Raw genomic sequence first — 22,838 nt, forward strand, 5'->3', positions numbered from 1 at the left:
TCGTCAAGGGTAGTGGCTTGATCGGCTTTTCTGGTTTTGTAACCGGTTACTCAATTTCGTCGTGGACCATCATATGATCTTCGCACTATTAGGGTTCCTCGAACATATTTCAAGGCCAGATTCTCACAAATAGACGCCAATTGTTATTTCCACGTTATTGTTAGGTGTGCAACAACGAACGATTCGCATCAAAATTATTCTCAGTTGTACGGGGAGCTCGATTCAAATGGTAACTGCGAAGCCTGTACAAGAACCGGTTTCCAGAACTGACATAATTCATAATGGTGATGTAGACTTTTAGGATCATGATATTTGATTAAACGACTTTTGATTCCTTTTATTCTTCATAGCCTTTTCACAGGCTCTCGTACCTCTAGGGGAAAGTACCATATCTCTGCCGCACATACAGCCAAACTTGAGAAATTCTCAAGCTCTTGCACGAGCATCACCAACTCCAAGACGCCTTTGCCATGCCATGCATCCTATCAAGTCGGCCTGCATAACCCCAGGTATTCTCCTGACCCTGGGTCGTTTGGAGGATTCAACCACAGCGCTCTATGCGCTTGTTTTTGGCTTGAATCGAAGACCCCATGAAATGTGAGAAAAACGACTAGTCAGTTCTCCCTATAGCACCTCAGTTATAGGTGCGGGACAGGTTTCGGAGATACCAGTCCACAAGCTTTCGTCCCACCTTAGCCTCAGAGATGTGAATGAGGTCCTGTAGAATTGTTAGTTTACGTCGAGATACTGGATTGGGCCATGAAACTTACGCCTTGGAGAGCATAGTCAAGGTCGCTGACGTTGACGAGCTCACCCTCAAGCAGACCCTGGTCCTGCCATCGCAATTGCTTAGTTCGCTGCTTGGTAACCAGGAGCCATGATCGAAGCTCCTCGGGCTTCACCTCAAGGAAACCAGCGAGCTTGTCAAGATCCATGGTGGTGTAGAGGCGGAGGTAAGACTTGATGGTGGGGCTCCACATGTTGGTCTTGACCTCGTCCATGAAGACGGCGAGGTGGTGCTCGACGGGGTCGATGTTGGCCTCGGGGTTCTCAAAGTCCGGAGGAACCGGGGAGATGAACTTGGGGCACGCTGCGCGGAAGAGCTCCTCGAAGATGGGGAGAGACTCGGGGCCACCACGCTGGAGCTTGAGGAGCTGATCGCCATACTTCTCACGGAGGGCGCTGTGGATGGTGTCGTCCAGACGAGTGGGCTGGAAAGCGACGCAGATGGCAATAAGAGCGTACATCTGCTCGTTCTTCTTAGTGATAGAGTCGTACTGAGCGCTCTTCTGGAAGTTCTTGGTCCTCGAGACGTAGATGAGGATGTGGCTGAACATGCGGATGGCATCGGCATAGCGGTGCTGCATCATGTAGGAGAAACCCACGTAGTAGTAGGTAGTGAAGTGAGCAGCCATGACGCGGGCGAACATGGCCTTCTTGTTGAGCTCGATATCATCAAGGGTCTTGAGAGCCAGGCTGAAATCTCCGAGGAGACAGTGGACTCGGAGAAGACCGATAATGGAGAAGTAACCCAGCATCTTATAGAGATTCTTTGAACCATATTCACCGGCAACGGCCAGAGGATCCTCGTTACGTTTCATGGCTGCGAGCTGCTCGGTGATCTGGGATCGCTGAATGAGGGAGTACAGGACGTTGAGAACACTGTAGCAGCCCCAGGTGTTGGGGTTCTCGCGGAGAGCCTGGCGCTCCTCCTCGTTGGTTGTTTGCCGGGCAATTCGCATACGGTACGAGGAGAAAGAGTTGAACTGGTAAATGAACTCATCGATAACATCCCAAGCCCAGTAGTACTGCGGAAATTTTTATTAGCCCTGTCCAAACTCAAAATCAAACTTGATGAGACCAACAGAAGGGGGCTCGAGATCGACGGGGCCCTCGGAGTTCAAGATAAAATGAAACAAGCTGCAGTAAGCATCGTAGCTCTGGAACTTGGCCTCGAGAGGCGCCTGGAAATCGAGGGGCTGGGCGGCCTGCACAAGTCGAGCCTGGATATCGTCGGTCTGCGCGGTGAGGTTCAAAGAAGTGGTGCGGCTGAGATCATCACCATCCTCATACTGAACATGCTCCTTGTACTCGGCCACCAGAGCCTCCTCCTCGACATCGCTGTCGTCATCGATGGCACGGGCCGGAGCCACGCCGTTTTGGTAAGTAGCCATCGTGTCTTGTAGAGTCGAGTCGCGCGTCGGTCTCGCTCGTCTCGTCTCGTCGTCGCGGTGAGGGGGGAAATTTTCGATGCAATTTTTGTGGTGGTAGGGCTTCCGTTTGGTTTGCGCGGGGTCACTGCTTAGTCATTCGGATTTAGTGGGGTGCTTCATCTTGTGAGGTGAGTTTGAGAATTCGGCCTTTCAAGGTGTAGCAGCTTTTGCTGGACAAAAAGGTTTGCCTTGATTTTTTTGGTGTCTCAGACTCTTTGAGTATGTACTGGTATGAGTCATTCTTAGTCGATTTGCAGATATACTGAGCCAAAAGTGCCTGATGAAGTCTAAAATTTGCTGACCATCGTGTGCAGTTAAGGATTAGATTAGTCACCACTATGGGTAACGGCCAGGCAAAGTATCACTCAAACAACTACCTACAAAGATCGATATAAGTTTGGGTGCGGAAGATTGAAATTAGAGGCTTTAGGAACTACTGCCTCGCTGGCACAGCAGATTCTTTCTCCCCATATTTACAAATTTTACTTGACATCTCAGACGGCCTCCATTTTGACCCCCACTATCACTTCAACCTACCCTACTCAAATCACTGTCGTCATAATGCCTGTCGTCACTCCAGATAAGCTGGCAAGTCTGCAAAGACAGTCCAGTGATATTCGAAATGTCAGTACAGTCTCTTGAACAAGAGATTACATAGTCTAACATCTTACAGATTTGCATTTTGGCCCACGTTGACCATGGCAAAACTTCACTTACGGATGCCCTCCTTGCCACAAATGGCATCATCTCACCAAAGCTGGCGGGCAAGATCCGATATCTTGACTCTAGACCTGATGAACAGATCCGAGGAATCACAATGGAGTCATCAGCCATCTCTCTCTACTTCGCCATGCGTCGGAAAGCAGCCCCCGATGCTGAGCCCGAGGACAAGGAGTACCTCGTCAACCTGATCGATTCACCTGGTCATATCGATTTCAGCTCAGAAGTCTCAACAGCCTCAAGGTTGTGTGACGGAGCTGTTGTGCTTGTTGATGCTGTCGAGGGAGTCTGCAGTCAAACAGTCACTGTTCTTCGTCAAACATGGACAGAGAAACTAAAGCCCCTGCTCGTCATTAACAAGATCGATCGACTTGTGACAGAACTCAAAATGACACCAGGAGAAGCATATATCCACTTGAATAAGTTACTAGAACAGGTAAACGCTGTGCTAGGAAGTTTCTTTCAGGGCGAGCGTATGGAGGAGGACCTCAACTGGAGGGAAAGAATGGAAGAGCGAGTCAATGCAGCCACAGCGGCCAAGGAATCAGCAATTGCCGATCAAGTCAGCGATACCGGCGAGGTACAATTCGAGGAGAGAGACGACGAAGATATCTACTTTGCCCCCGAGAAGAACAACGTTATTTTCAGCAGCGCCATTGATGGATGGGCTTTCACTTGCCGACAATTCGCTGCCATGTACGAGAAGAAGCTGGGCATTAAGCGAGGAATCATGGAAAAGGTTCTATGGGGCAATTTCTACCTGGACCCCAAGACGAAGAAGATCTTGGGCCCCAAGCACCTTAAGGGAAGAAATCTGAAGCCATTATTTGTGCAATTGGTATTGGAGCCAGTATGGACTGTCTACCAGGCGACAGTGGGAGGTGACAACGGGCAGGGTGATCGAGATCTGCTGGAAAAGGTCACCAAATCCCTCGGAATCAAGATCACCCCTCATATGCTCAAGTCGCGAGACCAGAAGCTTCTTATGACGACAATTTTCGCAAACTGGCTTCCCTTGTCGACAGCACTACTGGTGTCCGTCATTGAATCGTTGCCTTCGCCCCCGGCCGCTCAGGCTGCACGACTTCCCGAGCTGATCGAAGAATCCCCAGGATCTGAGCACATCGACCAGACTATCAAGGACGCCATGATCTCTTTCAAGCATGAAAAGTCTGACCCCGTGGTTGCCTATGTCAGTAAAATGGTTTCTATTCCTGAGAGTGAGCTTCCCGAAAACAAGCGACGTGCTGGAACCCAAATGAGTGGCGAAGAGGCTCGAGAGCTTGCACGCAAGAAGCGAGCTGAAGCCGCTCGAGCCCAGGCTGCGGCTGGTGAGAACGGTGTTGATAGCATGGCGGACTCGATGGATGCCATCAACCTTGACGATTACGCCCCTGAGTTGGAAGAGAAGAAGGTTGATCCTGAGCACCTTATCGGCTTCGCTCGTATTTACTCTGGGACTCTTTCAGTCGGCGGCAAGCTCTACGTCATTCCTCCAAAATGGTCACCTGCTGAGCCAAACGCCGACCCTGAGCCTCAAGAAGTCACAGTTACTGCGCTCTACATGCTCATGGGACGAAACCTCGAGGCTCTCGATTCAGTTCCTGCCGGCTGTGTCTTTGGCATTGGTGGTCTGGAGGGGAAAATTCTCAAATCCGGTACCTTGTGCAGTCGCCGTGACGGCGCCGTCAACCTCGCGGGTGTCACCATGCTAGGCAAGCCCATCGTTCGTGTTGCACTGGAACCTGTGAACCCCGCCGATCTTGACAAGATGATCCATGGCCTCAAGCTTCTCGTTCAGAGCGACCCTTGTGCTGAGTATGAGCTTCTAGACAGTGGTGAGCATGTGTTGTTGACTGCAGGTGAGCTGCATCTTGAGCGATGCTTGACTGATCTCAAGGAGCGATTTGCTCTGTGCGATATTCAACCTGGTGCACCTATTGTTCCCTACCGAGAGACAATTGTCCGAGCTGAAGAGATGCGACCTCCCGCAAACAAGGACCTCGGTCGTGGTGCGGTTGTAGCTACAACAAGCTCAAAGCAAGTGACTATTTCACTCCGTGTGCAGCCAATCCCCGAAAATGTAACAGACTTTTTGGTCAAGAATGGCGACGCTGTCAAGCGAGTCTACGACCGTGGAGCGAAGAAGGATGATGAGGACGAAGAAATCGTGGCTGAAGCTGATGTTGCAGCTGGAAACACTCTATCCGTGGAAGACTTCAAGAAGCAACTCAAGGAGAAGCTTGAAAGTGGAAAGGGTAGAGATATCTGGAAGGACTCTATTGATAAGATTGTGGCTTTCGGACCTCGACGTACTGGACCAAACCTCCTTATCGATGCTACTGCAGATGGTACCTTCTCCAAGGCTTTTGCTACTGAAAAGGCTGTGGAGACTGCACCTCGTGCTGATGAGTCTCTTCATCCTAGCCATCTTACCGACAAGATCTCATACGCCTTCCAACTTGCTACGGCTCAGGGTCCTCTGTGCAGCGAACCACTTCAGGGCGTTGCAGTCTTTATCGAGGATGTCACCCTGAACCTCGCCGAGGATGACTCCTCTGCACGCGACAAACTTGGCCGTCTCACTGGTGAGATCATCAGAACCTTCCAATCTTCTCTTCGCGCAGGTTTCATGGACTGGTCTTCCCGTCTCATGCTTGCCATGTACAGTGTCGAGATTCAAGCATCTACAGAAGTCCTCGGTCGTGTATACGATGTTCTTACCCGTCGTCGCGGTCGTGTCAATGCCGAACTCATGAAAGAGGGTACACCATTCTTCACAATTCAAGCACTAGTTCCCGTAGCGGAGAGTTTCGGTTTTGCCGACGAGATGCGTAAGCGTACCAGTGGTGCGGCCCAGCCACAGCTGATCTTTGCTGGCTTTGAGATTCTGGATGAGGATCCTTTCTGGGTACCTTTCACAGAAGATGACCTCGAGGATCTTGGTGAGTTGGCTGACAAGGAGAACGTGGCGAAGCGATATATGGATGGAGTGAGGAGAAAGAAGGGATTGCTTGTCGAAGGAAGAAATGTTGCCACAGACGCAGAGAAGCAAAAGACACTAAAGAGGTAGATGTGTTTGAGAAGCAATACAATTATGGATGTTATGATATAGGCTGTCGTGACAGGGTAGTTGTAGTGTGCATGCGTTCATCGGCCGCGGTGTAACATGGATTCTTCCACATTGCATAGAGATCAGATGAATCTGTTACAGGCACAACTCCATGGTTTTTCTTGACAGACGTAAGTTTTGAGATGGGTTTGTGGGGGAATTATGGATAGTATGGCTCCCGGCACCTAAGCTGTAACAGCCTTTTTCTACTATAACAAACCAACTGAGTGAACCGGAGACAGTCCTGTTGGTAAAGCCCTAGAGGTAGAACTGCAAAGTGTTCACCCAAGTACTAATTTTGGTAGTTCCTGTGGGCTAAGCTGAGATACTTCCAGGGCATTCCGTGACATTCGTCCCTGACAGACAATGCTGAAAGTCGCTCTCTCCTCCTCGTCCTTCTCTTCGTCTCTATTCTTTTCCTACGCGTATAGAAGTAGTCGATCGAGATCTTCTATTCATTTTTTCCTCTATTCTCATCGAGAATCATGATGACTTGCATCTACATCGTCATCACCTTGTGGTCAGAATCGTCAAAAGCACATCAGGCAGTCGACAGTCTGCAAGTTCCAAGGTTTTTCTCATGCAGGTCCCTGTAGGATTTCATCCACATAGCCATAGAACCCAAACTTCTTTTGGACACCATACCTTACTTAACCAACTATGATATCCCTCCTGCTTTATGTTTAAGACAGGCCAGCCCAATTTTATGTTGTGAGTACACGTTGTACACGGTTTGTTGTGTCTCACCCACAGATCGGATATCCTCCCCTCACATCAACTGGCCGGTGGCTGAGCTGAGCTTCCCTCATCCGATATGAGGTCTCTTATGCAGAGTGCCTGATTTGCCGATACGAGCTGAAACTTGGCGAGAGCCGCGGCTGAGTCTCTCTTCTCCACTACCCTCAGATCAAACGGTGACATGTCAACTGCGAAAAGAGAGACTATCACATTCTGACCCCTGACGGTCTTAACCCTTGCTCCCACACACTCGGCACTTTCTCCACGATTTCGGCAAGCTAACGTTTAGTTAACGAGAACCCGGGCGTCCCCGGTGGATGAACGTTGCTTTTTTGTCTCTGCCACGAAACACGACGGCCCGTTCGACTTTTCCTCGTTTGGTTTGAGGCCATCTGCAGAGACCGAGTTTTTCTTTTTGTAGTAATGATCTAGTAGGTCTTGATTTTTCCGTTGAGGCATGTGAGGGATGAAGAGGCTGGACTCAGAAACATGGAGCAGTTTTACGTGGAGTATTGGAGATGGACCCTAAAAGAAGTAAAAATTGAGGACTAGATTGTCCAGACGCACAAATTCGCCGCTGGCTTCAGAGCAGATATTTCTGATAATCTTATATCACGGGTTTCCTTCCCGAGGGGCTGGTTGTCGTTGCTCTACTACAGATACAAGCTGCAGTTCAATTCATCATGGATCCCCAGACGTCTATTGAAGAAAGTGCTGCAACAATGACAAATATCAATCTCAAAGCCTTCAATATAGAGGCCTTCACGCTACTTGGCATTGCGTTGCTTGTCACCGTGTTGAGGTCGTGTGTGCGGATCAGGACTGTGGGATGCAGGAGCCTCTGGGCAGATGATTATCTCGTCATTTTGGCCGCTGTAAGTGACAAATATCTGGTTCTGGATTCATTACACTAACCTCACTAGGGAATCTACGCTATAGAAACAGGACTGGCATACTCGGTCGGGAATATTGCTCAAGGGCTGGCGAACAACTCGATGACGGACGAGCAACGAGCCTCTTTGCAACCAGAAGATCATGAATATCAGCTTCGGTAGGCCAATGACTCTATATATCTGGTTCTGTGTGCTAATACTTGAAGTATCATTGGCTCAAAGATCCAAATCGTTCTATGGGCGACTTACTCATCCCTCCTCTGGATCCTCAAAGCAGCCATGTGCACTTTCTACTATCGACTTACCAAAGACCTTCAAGGCCACCGAGTTCGGGTCATCATCGGCTTTGGCTTCATCATTTCTTCTTTTGTTGTTGTGCAGATGAATCTTCTTCTCAGTTGTCGCCCATTCGGCCACTGGTGGCAGATCTTCCCTGACCCCGGAGCCTTCTGCCATGCTGCCATTTCGCCTGCTTTGATATGGGCTTGTCTCGCTTTCAACTTGGCCACTGACTTTTACCTCATCATGATTCCTATGCCCATGCTTTGGAAGGCTGCTATGCCTTGGCCTCAAAAAGTCGGACTCATTGCTCTGTTCAGCTGTGGGTTATTTGTCACCATGGCCGCTATCCTTCGAGTTGTGCTGCTTGTATCTGTAAGTGTAACTCAGCCCATAAGTCACACCACATGCATCTAACATCAACAAGGATCCAATCAATGGCCCTCAACTCGCAGCTTCTTGGGCGGTTCGTGAGACCTTTGTCGCCATCATGACAACAAACATCCCCATGTTATTCCCAACATTTAAGAAATGGGCTGTTCCCATTGTTGAAAGAGCTGGGTCCTCTCTGAGTATCTACAGAACTCCGCCAAACACTATCGTGGATTCCAGGCTGTCTGGAGCTCTGTCTCTAGGCAGTTTGCGAAAGAGCCGAGGGTCATCTCGCATTACTTGCATTAGCCCAATGTCGCCCACTGCCAGTGAGACTGAAGCACACATGAACTCAATTGGCCTCATTTATACTATCCCTGACTCAAGCATCAAGAAGCCGAAAGCTTCCAAGACTACACACAAGATTGCGGCCATACGTCTCCCACGCATCGACACCTCAGCCCCTGCTGATCCAGACCCTGCATATGGTCGACTGAGCACGAGAAGTGACAGTTCGGTTGTTTCCTGGTCAGAAACTCTGGTGAACTCGCCTCAATCTGAAGGAACAGAATCTTTGCTGTCAGCCCGTGTTCACCACGGATACAGCAAGCACGTTTAACGCCTTTGTTACGAACATCAATAATGCCTTTGTCTCCTGACACGAAATTACGACAAAGATGATCACATTTTCCATCAACCTACATGATTCATGATTCTACGTTAATTACCGAAAATAGAAAAAAGCTCATAGATTCGTTTCTGCGTTGGTTATGATATTTTATTGCTTTACTTATTATGAGTTCAACATGAGTAGCTTTGGAGGCCCTCCGTGTGTTAGCATGCAGACTACCACGCTTCCGAGTTTCATTCACTTCAACCATTAGAAACACTTAGATACTGTACTTATTACTTAAATATGTCCTTGTTCATCACTTATGAAACGCCATGGTGAAGTATTACCTTCGGTATTACTCCATCGGAACAACTACCAAACCGGCAATATACCCTCAAGAGCTTTAGAGCCTTAACACAACAGGCCTCTGTTGTTTGTTGGAGCTTATTCTCTTTACTATGAGCGCTGTTCTCTTCATTCAGGGGCCTATTTTCAATAAAAGAATGGCCAGCAGAGAGTCGTATTTGTTTGAACTGAATGGGCTCTTTCAATGACAGTGAACAACGTAGCAAAGGATCAAGGAATCACCAAGCCTTTGTTCATCGCTTTGAATATAAGAGGCTCAACATGCTGCATGTGGCAGTTCAACAACACAGAGTTCAAAACATCAACAATCTTATACACAAGTCATCATCATGGCTATCTCACCACCTCGTACTAGATCGAAGACCAAGGAAACTCGAACCGTTTCTGAAGCTTCACTGATGACACCCGCCAGATCAACAGCACCAGAATCACCCATTGCAACACCTATAAAAGCCAAGCCTAAATCTAGACGGACATTACTCCCTACACCACCCAAAAAGCGCAAAAACACATTTCGCGATAGCCCGATCCCACTCAAGCTGCGGAAAACAACCTCAACTTCCAGAGCCGTGACTCGCCCTGAAACTCTCAGCTGGTTGGCAGACCTTGAGGAGGAGGATTTTGAACCTCCTCAGTCTCCGACTCCTGCCGGTTCAGGGGCTGTCGAGGAAGATACCAGCGAAGATGAGGAAGAGAAGGTGTCCAAGCTTGGACCCAAGTCGTTCCAATGCGGAAGTTTTACAAAAAGCTGGGAAGAGATCGGACAGAAACGAAACTTTGAGTTCTTCCAGGCCTATCCTCACGATGAGTTCTCAACCCTCTGCACGGAGCATTTTATGCAACTTGCAGATAGATGGTACTCTCGGCGGAAATCCATGGTGAACCGTCAGATTCAAAAAGTTGTCAGGGGTGGCTTGGCCCAGAAGCCTGATTTCTCAAAACTGGCTCTCCCTGTTTGTGACGAGACCTGGAACGTCAAGAGCCTTGAAGACTTTAAGGCCGAGCTACACCAGCAGATCAATGATGCCAGTGATCGGGTGACGCTCAACCATCGACAAATCCTTGAGGCCACTGGAGAACGACCCATCTGTGAGCTTGGAAACCAGGACCGCCCTCTCAAGTGCTCGTTGTGTACCAACTATGAGTTACCATGTCAGGGTAAGTACATCGAGGTTGATAAGGCATATTGTCGTGTGGATGATCCACCCGATGTCCTGAACCCATATTATGCCACCTTAGACAAGGCTTCCAGCCCTGTCCCCGATTGCTGCCATGAAAAGGCTCTTACAATCCTTATGGGTGACAAAGGTAAAGATTACATGGAGTGCGAGGAATGTTGTTACAGCCAGGCACTCCCTCAGCCACCCCTTCAGAAGCCAAAGACGTATGCCATAAAAGTAGCTGGGATTCGGATCCCAGTCAAAGTTCGCCCCGAGCGGCTTTTTCTAAACAGCAAGCTCGGGCATGTCGATGTTGGAGGCATTCATGTCGTTGTTGACCACTGTGCTGGAGGGCTACGAATGATCAAGTTTCGGTAAGTTTTTATCCCAACCCTTTTGTCGATGATATGTATAGCTAATCTCTTTCCATAGATCAACCCAGTTCTCAAAGGCTCATGAGATGCATGCCTTGGACTTCCACCTGGAGGACGAGATCGACATGCTTGACTTTGAGCTGCCCGAAAAGCATACGTACGATGATCTTGAGTCCGGCGAGGTAGAAGCTGGGTTTCCCGAGCTATACTGGCAAGAGGGTGCTTTTAACGCAATTACTCATTGCTCTAACCTATTTGATAATTGTTCGTGCCACTAAGGGCTTTTTTTTGGAGTTGTTATGGAGAAGTAACATTCAAATTATATACTATTGCTTGAACAAAGAAATAAAAATGACATGCTTGTTATGGCGAATTTCAGTTCCAGACCATCATTATACACAACAAGCTTGATAGCAGTTAAAGAAGATACCTGGTAGTGGATAGACAGGAAAATGCAACGCATGTTAGAGATGACTCGATACCTAAAACGACTGAATGCCTCTATTCACATGACCACTGTAGGGTAGCTCTCCAGGCAACCGTCTGCGGCTGAAAGGAAACCCCCCACGTGCCCAACGTTACGTACCCACCTTGAAAATTCTGACCAGTCAAGATATTTCTTTCAACCTTGGAAAATCTAGGGCATTTATAGTGGGTCTAGCGGCCTCCTCCAGGGGACCTCCTGCAGCGCAAGATGGCCCCGGCTCCAGCTCCCTCCCAGCGCCAGCGCCAGCCCAACCCAGCTGATGTAAGGCTCTGCCGAGTGTCGCCTCGAAACTTGAACTCTGCATAGTTATCTTTAAAGTACCACGATGCGATACTGAATAGTCACGTTACAACAGAGCCTACCCAATACTTTGTCTAATACCGCTTATCTTTTGGAACTTCTCCCCGTACTTCACTTCTCACGTTCCTTTTCTCGTACTCTTCTCTCTTGTTTTTACCATCTTCTTTAATCTAGTCCCACCCCGTTGCGCGACATTGCCGACTCCGGGAGCGACACGCACACGCCACCGCGAACCCCTCCATCCCTGACCTGTGACCCAACTCGAGTCAGACCCCGTCGTCGCTCTACTTTGAAGGACATTTTTGGATTACTAGGACCGGCCTACTATTCACTCATACAGGATGCGTCTCTTCGGTGGAAAGAACAACAAGATCAAGGTCGACCCTCCCAAGATCAGGATCGAAAAGGTTGTCGTCGACCGACCTGCCCAGAAGCCCAAGCCTAAATCCACTTCCGCACTCAGCGGCTCAGCATCGCGCTCCTCCTCTTCTCACCGTCCCTCGCCGAAACCACTGGCACGACAGGCTAGTCACTCGCCGTACCCCTCATCTTCCGACGAGAAGCGACTCGAGCGTAAGCGCAAGGCACCCTCCGTCACCCGTCGATCACCAGCAAGCGACCGTATCGAGTTCGACAAAGACAGTGATGGCGAAGACGATGGGTGGATGACTCTCGATACCAAGAGACAACGCAAAGGCACGGAAGACGGCAGCTTTGTTGACCCTAACCGCAAACTGAGAAGCGTAAGAGCTTTTGAGGATCGGATGGACAGTCGAAGCTTCATCCATGCCGTAGACGTGGCCTCGCTTGAGCACAAGTGTGTGCCTGTGATGGGCGCACAGAAAGAGGATGTGGCTATCCGACTACAATACCCCAGCTTACAACCTCGAGAAAAGTGAGTCTTCCCGGCGACCCCGACCTTCAAAACAAATGCTGACATGATTACAGGTATGAGCTAGTATGGGGAAAAGACAAGATCGATGCCGTTGAAGCTAGCATCAAAGTAGTTCGCCACGTTGCCGAAACATACCTCACCGAAGAGGAAGCAGAGCCTTTCACAAATCCTAACGGTGGTATCATTCGAAGACTGGAAAAGGCCTCCAACCGGAACATCCAGGATTTGATGGGTTTCAAGGCAGCTCTGCGCGAATACAACGAAAAGCTTCGTGCTCTAGTCGAGGACGGTGTAATTGCCAAGAACCTCGATAAGATGCATGAACTCCCCCAGCACCTTGTGGCTTTCATTCTGGATCAAATTTATGACCGAACAGTGGCTCTCAAGGTGGAGCTTCTTTCAAAGTATGAGAACGGAACCGACTATGTCTATGGCGAACTACTCCACCCCTTCATTTCTAAGATCTTGGTAGAGCAGACACGAATGACCTCTGGTCAGGTCTTCGTCGATCTCGGTTCAGGTGTTGGTAATGTAGTTTTGCAAGCGGCCCTCGAGATTGGTTGTGAGAGTTGGGGTTGCGAGATGATGGAGAATGCTTGCAATCTTGCCGAGGAGCAAAAGAAGGAGTTTGATGCCCGATGCATGCTCTGGGGAGTCCGACCTGGTAAGGTTCACCTGGAACGGGGCGATTTCCGCAAGAACTTGCCCATCCATGAGGCCCTCAAGCGGGCAGATGTTGTGCTTGTAAACAACAAGGCCTTCACCTCGCAGCTAAACGATGACTTGGTCCGTATGTTCCTGGATCTTAAATCGGGCTGCAAGATTGTGTCGCTCAAATCCTTTGTCGCGGAAAAAAGCAACAACCACAACATCAACGACGTTGGCAGCACCATCCTGGAGGTGGAAGAGTGCACATACCCTGAGGGTTATGTGAGTTGGACTAATGCAGGAGGATCGTACTTCATTTCGACGCGTAAGTAGACTATAGAGCTTCATAAGCACTCAGTGGCAGAGATTATGGTGTTGGAGAAATAGGGATAGGGCAGACGGTTACATCAGCGTGGGGTATAAGGGTATGTTCGGACTTACAGGATACTCCATATAGCATTTGTTTTTTTCTCGTGACATCGTGGCTCGTTTCTGTTTGACCTGCTTCGTTTGACCTCATGGATCCTTAACTATCGACCCTTTTCGAATATGGGTTCGTTGGCGAGGTTCATAGCATCTGCTTCTTGTGCCATCCTCTTCATCCATCTGTCCACCAGCTCTTTGTTCTCTTTCTTCACCTTATCTCTTTCCTTTTCGGCCATGGACATTTGTAGATCCATCGCAATCATCTCATCTTGTACTTGCTGAATTTTATGAGTAACAATGACGATGAATCGCACCATTTGGGCCACACGTACCTCAAGAAGCTTGCGCTTTTCCCTCAACTCGTGTTCTCGATCCTTTAGTTTGGTGGTAAGGCTATTTCTATCGGCCGTGAGGTCCCGAATTGATTTCGTATCTGCCTTGTGCTTTGCGCGTAGCTGCATCAACTCTTCCTCACTCGTGCGTAATCGCTTTTCGGTAACACCCTTTGATCGAAGGGCTTCGGCGAGATCCTGTTTTAGTTGCGCAATACCAGGATCGTTTGTTGAGGATTCGGTGGGTTGCGCAGTTGGTGTCCCGCTACTTGCGACCAGCGATTCTAGCCCATTCTTCTCGGACTCAAGAGCAGATATGCGATCTGCCATCTGCGAGCCTTGAAATCATTGTCAGTCTGATGAACCTGTCGTATCCTCGCGTGATACTGTCGCATGCTGGAGGAGGGGTTATGTGGGGGTGCTGTTACGAACAAGCCTGAACAAGCTCCATGTTGACGGGATTACTGAGCTCTGCATCCTTAATGGATGAGAGATACTGGTCACGCCAGTTTGGCATTATGAGTGAGTATGGTGTGTGTGATGGTCGACAGATGAAGAAGGGTTGATGAGGATGAAATGAGGTTGAGTAAAAGTGATGGGAGAATGAGTTGGGTCGATAAAGTGACCTGCATGCACTTGCACCGCTCATTCTTTCCCGCCATGTGAGATGATGCAACCGCCGAAAGGAAACTAAAATTAGCGGGACAAGGTGCTACCCGACCGCTAATTCCAGCCGGAGAATAGCCGTGTGCCTGGCAACCTAACCTCCACTTACCTGAGCTACCTACTGTATGATGCAGCACCTAAAGCTCCCAGCTCTCATTCATACTGTACATTTGCCTAGCTGACGAATAACATTCAGCTACAGGCGCGTCTCTTCCCCAACAAATCCAAAAAGATTGGGTTACAATATGAGATAACGCGAGATGGACACACTTCACGCCAGAGCTGACTGGGAGAGTGTCGGGGACAGATGGTTCCGCAAGACACAGCAGTATACAGCTGTGTTTGACCAAGATCTTGACTTGGATAATTATATCGTTGCGGGAGCTCCATATGCAGGAGCCCTAGGTGAGTTCTAGGCCCCCCCAAAAAAACCCTAGGATCATTGAATCATAAGTGTATTGGAAACTTATGATTCACTCAGTGTTGATGTAATTGTAACTGACCACATCCTCAGCACTATGGCGCGACGACACAAAGCTTCTCGCATATCAACCAGGAAGATCAGCAAAACCAGCAATTGACATCTATAGTCTTGCTGGTAAGAAACTCCGAAGTATCCCCTGGGATAATGGTACCATTAAAGGCCTTGGGTGGTCTGAAGATGAGACTCTACTCATTGTTACCACTGACGGTACGGTCCGCTGTTATGATCTGCAAGGAGACTTTACACAATTCTCCCTTGGCCATGGTGCCGATAACTACAGTGTCGAGTCATGTCGGTAGGTGCTTCTTGGTGACATGGTCTACTTCCGCGGCTGACAAGTGGCAGTTTCTACGACCATGGCATGGTAGCACTACTTGGAAACAACTCACTCGTCACAGTCTCATCATATACCGAACCCCGACCCAAAGCTCTTGCTACGATACCAGAAAGCGAGATCCATGCTTGGTCAATCATTTCACCAAACCACACATTATCTAGGTCTGTCGAGGTACTATTAAGCGTCGATAAGACTGTGTACGTCGTCGATGCTACTGATTGCGAAGACCGCTTCCTCGATATTGGGCCTTTCAGCCATATTAGTGTCTCTCCGGATGGTCGCTACGTCAATCTTTATGCTGTGAATGGGAAAGCTCATGTCATATCAAGTGACTTCCAAGAACGGCTATTCGAACATGATTCCGACTCGCAAACACCTCCTCTATATGTTGAATGGTGCGGGTCCGATGCCCTCATTGCCTGGGAGGATGAAGTGCATATTATTGGACCTGGTGACTCTTCATCTTCATATATATACGACAGCACACGTGTGCATGTCATTTCTGGTATGTGCCTTGTTGAACTTCAATGCTAGACTACTAACATTCTTACAGAACACGATGGTGCCCGTCTAATTACAAACGACTTTTGCGAGTTCCTTGAAAGAGTGCCTAGGGACACCCTCGAAGTCTTTGGCCAGTCTTCAGATTCATCTCCTGCTTCAATTCTTCTCGACGCTGTAGGCCAACTGGAGCTTGAGTCTCCAAAAGCCGATGATTACATCCAACTAATACGACCTAATCTTACCGGGGCTGTGGACACTTGTGTCAATGCAGCTGGGCGCGAATTTGATACCCACTGGCAGAAGCGCTTGCTCAAAGCAGCTTCGTTTGGCAAATCTGTACTCGATATATATAACAGTGACGACTTTGTTGACATGTGCGAGACTCTACGCGTGCTCAACGCTGTGCGATATTATGAAGTTGGCATGCCACTGTCTTTTGAACAGTATCACCGCTTGACACCAGAGAGCCTCATTCGACGATTGCTCAATCGACACGAGTATCTTCTTGCCTTGAAGATCGCAGGCTATCTCAAGTTACCAACGGATCGAATCTACGTACACTGGGCGTCTAGCAAGGTCCGTGTAGGTGGCGAGGATGACGATACTATCTGCCGGTTGATCGTGGAGAGACTATCTGGCAAGCCTGGAATTTCCTTTGAGGAAATCGCTCGTGCAGCATATCAAGAAGGCAGGGGCCGACTTGCTACTGAACTGCTCAACCATGAGCCTCGCGGTGGTAGACAGGTTCCTCTTCTCTTGAGTATGGAGGAGGACGAGCTTGCTCTCGACAAAGCTGTTGAGAGTGGTGACACAGACTTAATACTGTCAGTTTTGTTGCAGCTCAAGAAGAAGTTGCCCCTCGCCGCTTTCTTCAGGGTCATCAACGCACGACCGACAGCAACAGCACTGGTGGAAGCTTTGGCCATGGAAGAGGGCGACAACACGCTGCTAAAGGACCTATATTATCAAGATGACCGACGAGAAGATGGTGCCAACGTTTTCATCCGCGAATCATTGAAACAACCTGATGCTCGAACAGCGTCTGACAAATTGGCACTGGCTGCAAAACTATTAGCTGACTCAAAGGAGTCGACGTTCGAGGTTCATGCGTTGAAGGAGGCTACGACACTTCTGCGCATGCAGGAAGCTTTCGACCGGGATTTGACAGACACCTTTACTGGCTTGAGCGTCAATGAAACCATGTTTAAGCTTATTCGACTGGGCTACCACGGACGGGCTAAGAAGATCCAAAGCGAGTTCAAAGTCCCCGAGAAAGTGGCGTGGTGGATTCGGTATGTGGAACTTTTGTCCAACAGGCCCTGGCTTCGGGACGACAACGTTGGACGACGGCTAACTTTTGTTCCTGCAGATTACGAGCACTAGTCGCGAAGCGAGACTGGAACGAGATCGAGGAGATCTCCAAGACAAGGAGGAGTCCCATTGGTTGGGAGGTGAGTTACAGAATGAGAACTCTATGAATCGAGATCTGAGACTGACAGTCGTAGCCCTTCTTCAACCTCACGCTCCAAGCAGGTAACCCACGATTAGCATCTGTATTTGTACCCAAATGCACATCAGTAGAAGCTGGAGAGACGATCACCATGTATGAGAAATGTGGGATGCGGGTGAAGGCCGCGCAAGAAGCCGTGAGACTCAAGGACAGTGAGTCTTGGGAGAGGCTCTTGGAGGCTGCAGGAAAGGGGTCACAAGAGGGAAGAGAGATCGAACGCCTGGGCCAATCCGTATTCAAGAAGTAGAGCCAGCTCTACTATAATTTCTTAAGAGACACATATAGCTCGTTTCACCGTACTTTCATAGCAATAATGTCCACAGACATGCAGCAGCCATGATCGATTATGACTCTCGTCAAGTTACACAATGATACGATCGGAACCGCGTTTAAGGCCAGTCAGCTATAAGCCAAGCCATCTACTGCAGTGGCTGCATAGTTGATGGGACATAAATTGATGAATGCATTTTACGACTGTGTATTGAGCCATGAGAAACAACGCCTCAATACAGCTCCGCACTTACCGACTGGAATGTGAGAGTCTGCAGTTGTTTCGGAAGATATCCTGGACATTCGCGTGATGGTTCCCAGGGTCTCGTGACGAGCCTAGTTGCAAGTCATGTTTCTGTTGGTGTCTCATGATCCGCGATAAAGTGTTTGGCACTCTGACATTAGTCGACATTAAGCGGAACTAGCGGGCATCTAGACGGGACGGAGGGTTTCGCGTGTGAGCTCAAGATAACGTTATGCTTGATCGGGATCTACCGAAACCGTTCCATGGCGAGCAAAGCAGATGATGCCTGTTGGTGGCATGACAGCCGAGGACCCTGTATCGTACTGTACGGTGCTGTAGGTCGAGAAGAGGGAGGGTAGGATGATGATATCATGGGTTACATTTTGGCTCCGATGTGGGGATGACCTCTCGGCATGTACAGAACCAACTGCAAGGTAAGGTAGGCAATAGCTGGGGAACTGTTCAGTGACACTAACTCGGAGACTTCATGTCAGTGAATTTTCATTATCGTGATACCTGAGAGAAACTTCAATCCACCGGTTTAACGTTACCCCCTTTTTCGCCCCCCGAGCATTTTTGTTTGCTTGCTTTGCATCGTAAGCTTAAGCCCTGTTCCTCTTTGGGCTATGGTCTAAGGTCTGGAAGAGTCTGGTGGTGGCGGGATCAGAAACACCAGCACCAAAAGTCCGGAGTGTAACTCAACTTGGGTTTAAGCCTCAACCGAAGGAACTTTGAGAAACGGTTGAGGGAGTCTTCTTTTTCTAGAAGCATGTGAGGCGTCTTGGTTGAGGTGGACTGTTTCTAGATGGGCAATGAGTGGGTATCAGAGATTGGGTAGCGGTTGGGAGATGTTAATTGTGGAAAATGGCCTTCTTTAAGCTGGGGATATCTTGAATGAAAGATGGAGAATGTATGTCATGATGGATCTAGACTGTGGAGCTGCTTGGGGACATGGAGGCATGAAATTCAGGGCAATCGACATTGCATCTTTTAAGGGTCTCTTACCGGCGACCTTTTCTTACCGACATTTGATGACGAAGAACATGTCGTGTAACTGAAGGATTACCACTGATAGTGTCAGCAGGGAGTCCAGAGACTGAGGTCCCAAAGTATTTGGCCACCTCCAAAAAAGGATCCGCGCTCCGTTTCCGATACTGAACCCCTGTTCTACGTATGTGCTATATTTTGCCAAGACGCCTTTTCTCGAGAGTCAGTGAAGCTGAGATGTTCTGGAGCGGCCACCCCGAATCACGTTCTGATTCTGACTGGCAGGCAGATTTGATCACTTGGCTGCGTGCGTGATGTTGCCTGCTTTTCTACTATGTAAGTTAGGGCACTGTTGATTGATATCGCCATGAACCAATTCGCTATTCGTAGATGATCCTTGTAATTGTCTGTTCTTGATGGGCCACTAATGCAATCTTTATTGAGACTAACATGAGTCCTACAGAGGGATTGCCAGCCTGGAGAGAATCAGGTTTCAATGGTTAATAGTGTTGAGTCAGCTACCAAGAATCTTCTCAATGATGAAAGATCCATGAGTTCAACCTTGCAAAATAGTAACCTTTGTTTGTAATTACGTCTGCCAAAACTGTTCGTTCCTTGGCAACCTAGAATTCATGGATCTCACTCTCTACTCGGGCGTTCTTGCTAGGGGACCCATATCCTGATCGATCCCCTCTCTTATTCTGGAGGAGGAGTGCCCCCCCCCTTCACTCGCCTCGGGGAGCAAGAAAACACAAGACCTTTATATAGGGTGCCAAAATAAACTCAGTGAAAGATATCCTAAATTTAGTGTAGATATTCTAAATTTATGTAAAGTTAACTAAGTCTTTTTGTCATTTAGGATCAAGGTCTCGAGTTTTCTTTCCTCCCCTAGACTCGCTAGAACAAATCAAGCTCGATGCCCCTGTCAGCTCAAGAACATGACACCCCCCTGTCTTGATCCCCGGTTCTTGAGGTATGGTGAAAGAAAGCACAGCAGGTTCCGTCACTGATTTAGTGGTCTTCTTTTCTTTCACCCGCTGAATGGGCTCTGTACGAAATACTGTACCGCCGCCACTGTTGTTTCTCTGATCCATCGTATCGCCAAGACCAGGCCGTAAATCAACTCACCAACCTCCCTCTTCCTTTTTCTTCCTCTGCCTCGTACTTCCTCGACTGCTTCTGGTCTTGTTTATTTGCTTTTCCGTTTGTCATCAATCAAGTCTTGCGTCGGAATCAATCCTCCCTCCTCATAGGACTACCTCCCTGCCTCTAACGGAATAACGAACCATCGACCCCAAGTCTAGAACTGATCTGCAAGGCGGAACTGAACCATACGGGACAACAGGAGAAGGCAATTCAACTTCAGCAATTCCCATCAGCGACTACAGTAGGCGAAACGATAAACCTGAGTGATATCGCCTGCTTCATATGCGCACGCCATCCATCATAAGACCCTGTTTCTCTTACCAACGCTCTCGTCATACCGAACACTCTGCAACACCAAAGCCAGCGTCTGTCTCAGTAGAGGTTTCAGTCACATCGCCGTCTGCAGCAAACACAACAAGAAACAAGACAAGACTCTCAAAGCAAGGGTTAGACTGGAAATTAAGCCTCGTCTCTTTCTGCAGTGCAATTCTCTTCACTTCTTGCCTGACCTGATAGTGTCCAAGTCCAGATTGCGCCGCATTCTACGTACTTCTTCTCCCCTTTTCGGTTGGCTCCGTCTGGCTCTGAATTAGAGTTGATCTGATCTGCTCAAATACCTACCAGCGCCTGGCCATTCATTGCATCTGCATTTGTACTTGCATTTGCTTCTGTCCCAGTTCATCCCTTTCCCGTCGTCTTGTCTTTCTTGTCACTCTGCTTGAAAGCTATACCCTTGCAGGCACCCACCTAATACAGGGCCCTGCTCCCTCTTACATACGCCCAGTTACATCTTTGTTTTCCTTTTTCTCAAATCCCCTCCTTCGGGTGCCTGATTTCCCTCCAAATATGTTTACTCAACCAGTGGTTTCCACGCCTACGGGCCCGCCACAATCGTCCTCAACATCCACCTCAAGACCGAGTCGTCTCCGAGGTTTGAGCTACTTGCGCAACTACACACAAAATCATTTATTGTCTCGCGACAACCACCATAACAGCTCCAGCACTGGATCAGCAGGCGGCACAGGCACAGGCACAGCAAGCGCACGAAGCACGTCCCCTAATCGACACGGCTCTAGCCTCACGCGATCCCTCAGCCATTCGCCTACTACAAGTGGACCATCCACTGGAACCCAGAACATCAACCACTTGACACTCGTCAGTTCGACACCCGATCCCGTGAGGAATTTGACATCGGCGACCACCACAACATCGATACCTGCGCTGCCTCCTACTTCTGTTCCTGCTTCCGCTTCCGTTTGCGCTGCTGCAGACGCTGCTACAACAAATTCTACTGAATCACCAAAAGCTTCCTCACAGCATTCTACCGACATCAACGACCCCGCTACCGCTGCAACAGAATTATCAATGGCTGTAGATACTGAGGCCGCAGCCGCAGCCACTGGCGCCGTCGACTCCAACCAGGACCAGCCTACCATGACGAGATCACGATCAGCCACCACTGGCGAAGGGGGCTCGTCGACTCCCGAAACTGTCCCATCAATTCGCTTCTCAGCCTACTACGACCCGCGCTCTACACGCCCGTCCCTGACATTCCCTCCTATTTCCAGAACTCTGCCGACGGGGTCTGAGAAGATTCGTGTTGGTCGTTACTCAGAACGCGATAGTCACTCCATGTCGAATATGCCTGGTAACCAGCCATCAGCTGCACCAGTGGGTTTTAAGAGCAAGGTCGTCAGTCGTCGCCACTGCGAGTTCTGGTACGAGGATGGAAAATGGTACATTAAGGACGTTAAAAGCTCTTCTGGTACATTCTTAAACCATATTCGCTTGAGCCCACCGTCTCAGGAAAGCAAAGCTTTCCCCGTCAACGATGGAGATATCGTTCAACTCGGAATTGACTTTAAAGGTGGAGAAGAGATGATCTTCCGCTGTGTCAAGATGCGACTAGAGTTGAACCGTGGCTGGCAGAACAAGCTTAACACATTTAAGTAAGTTTTTACCTGAGTCTTGAAGTTTTTGAATACTGACATGGTGATTAGCATGGCGGCGCACAAGAGGTTGCAGACCATGGCCTCTAGCGGAGCAGCTGGTACTAACTCTCAAGATTGCTCCATTTGCTTGAGCTCTATTGCTGTGAGCCTTACTTATAACTTTATTCTCCGCCTCATTTTACTGACGACCATATAGCCCTGCCAGTCTTTATTTGTAGCACCCTGCTCTCACACCTGGCATTTCAAGTGTGTAAGATCACTGCTCAACTCCCCGCAATACCCCATTTTCATCTGCCCCAACTGCCGAGCTGGTGCCGATTTAGAGGCCGATGTCGACGAACTGGCCGAAGAATGGCAGCAGCTTAAGAACGAAGCCGAGGCGGAAGCATCAACTCCAGCTCAAGCTGACACTGAGCCTGAGACGGATCCGGTGCCTGCTGCTGCTAACTCGGGAACTTCGACACCGGAGCGATCGCACACAGCCGACATAGACCACATGGATGTTACTGTCAACATCACACCAGAAACACCTCAGCGAAATGAAGTTAGCCATGCTATATCCGAGCCGTTGCCTATTCGAAATGCGGCCTCAGCTCCACGAAGAGTTGGCCAGCTGGGAGATAGTCGAACACCGTCACCTCCAGGCGGCACTGAAGGACCAATCACCCCACGAAATAATGTTGGACCATGGGTTTTTGATGGCAGTGCCGGCCGTACAGTGAGCGCCACAGAAGGCGAAATGACAAGTATAGATGCCGCAGCACAGCCAGATACGAGCGAACACGACATCACGGTTCGATAATGACTTCA

At 49.0% G+C, this 22,838-nt stretch overlaps 8 protein-coding genes across 8 annotated transcripts; 6 read left to right on the plus strand and 2 right to left on the minus strand.

The window, feature by feature from the left end:
* Nucleotides 1–634: 634 nt before the first annotated feature.
* On the minus strand, nt 635–2,174 carry FPRO_08425 (putative eukaryotic translation initiation factor 3 subunit 6 interacting protein; the record flags this gene model as incomplete). Its single annotated transcript, XM_031222091.1, has 3 exons — nt 635–718; nt 771–1,808; nt 1,866–2,174. The coding sequence occupies 3 exons, from the start codon at nt 2,172–2,174 to the stop codon at nt 635–637; spliced, it is 1,431 nt and encodes a 476-aa protein (XP_031087585.1).
* Nucleotides 2,175–2,774: 600 nt separating this feature from the next.
* Nucleotides 2,775–6,006, plus strand: FPRO_08426 (putative translation elongation factor eEF4; the record flags this gene model as incomplete). The annotated part of the gene is made up of 2 exons (XM_031222093.1): nt 2,775–2,837; nt 2,887–6,006. 2 exons carry the CDS (start codon nt 2,775–2,777, stop codon nt 6,004–6,006), a joined length of 3,183 nt encoding a protein of 1,060 aa, XP_031087586.1.
* Nucleotides 6,007–7,466: 1,460 nt separating this feature from the next.
* On the plus strand, nt 7,467–8,946 carry FPRO_08427 (uncharacterized protein; the record flags this gene model as incomplete). The annotated part of the gene is made up of 4 exons (XM_031222094.1): nt 7,467–7,658; nt 7,707–7,834; nt 7,883–8,330; nt 8,383–8,946. The coding sequence occupies 4 exons, from the start codon at nt 7,467–7,469 to the stop codon at nt 8,944–8,946; spliced, it is 1,332 nt and encodes a 443-aa protein (XP_031087587.1).
* Nucleotides 8,947–9,635: 689 nt separating this feature from the next.
* Nucleotides 9,636–11,118, plus strand: FPRO_08428 (uncharacterized protein; the record flags this gene model as incomplete). The annotated part of the gene is made up of 2 exons (XM_031222095.1): nt 9,636–10,840; nt 10,899–11,118. 2 exons carry the CDS (start codon nt 9,636–9,638, stop codon nt 11,116–11,118), a joined length of 1,425 nt encoding a protein of 474 aa, XP_031087588.1.
* An 850-nt stretch (nt 11,119–11,968) lies between these two features.
* On the plus strand, nt 11,969–13,503 carry FPRO_08429 (uncharacterized protein; the record flags this gene model as incomplete). Its single annotated transcript, XM_031222096.1, has 2 exons — nt 11,969–12,522; nt 12,576–13,503. 2 exons carry the CDS (start codon nt 11,969–11,971, stop codon nt 13,501–13,503), a joined length of 1,482 nt encoding a protein of 493 aa, XP_031087589.1.
* Nucleotides 13,504–13,700: 197 nt separating this feature from the next.
* FPRO_08430 (uncharacterized protein) lies at nt 13,701–14,445 on the minus strand (the record flags this gene model as incomplete). Its single annotated transcript, XM_031222097.1, has 3 exons — nt 13,701–13,874; nt 13,929–14,266; nt 14,361–14,445. 3 exons carry the CDS (start codon nt 14,443–14,445, stop codon nt 13,701–13,703), a joined length of 597 nt encoding a protein of 198 aa, XP_031087590.1.
* Nucleotides 14,446–14,854: 409 nt separating this feature from the next.
* FPRO_08431 (uncharacterized protein) lies at nt 14,855–17,676 on the plus strand (the record flags this gene model as incomplete). Its single annotated transcript, XM_031222098.1, has 6 exons — nt 14,855–14,999; nt 15,109–15,373; nt 15,424–15,920; nt 15,969–17,211; nt 17,289–17,370; nt 17,425–17,676. 6 exons carry the CDS (start codon nt 14,855–14,857, stop codon nt 17,674–17,676), a joined length of 2,484 nt encoding a protein of 827 aa, XP_031087591.1.
* A 3,246-nt stretch (nt 17,677–20,922) lies between these two features.
* Nucleotides 20,923–22,830, plus strand: FPRO_08432 (uncharacterized protein; the record flags this gene model as incomplete). Its single annotated transcript, XM_031222099.1, has 3 exons — nt 20,923–22,025; nt 22,077–22,170; nt 22,225–22,830. 3 exons carry the CDS (start codon nt 20,923–20,925, stop codon nt 22,828–22,830), a joined length of 1,803 nt encoding a protein of 600 aa, XP_031087592.1.
* Between the last annotated feature and the right edge of the window lie 8 nt (nt 22,831–22,838).

Source organism: Fusarium proliferatum, assembly GCF_900067095.1.
Source record: "Fusarium proliferatum ET1 genome assembly, contig: FPRO_scaffold011, whole genome shotgun sequence".
Lineage (NCBI taxonomy): Eukaryota > Fungi > Ascomycota > Sordariomycetes > Hypocreales > Nectriaceae > Fusarium > Fusarium proliferatum.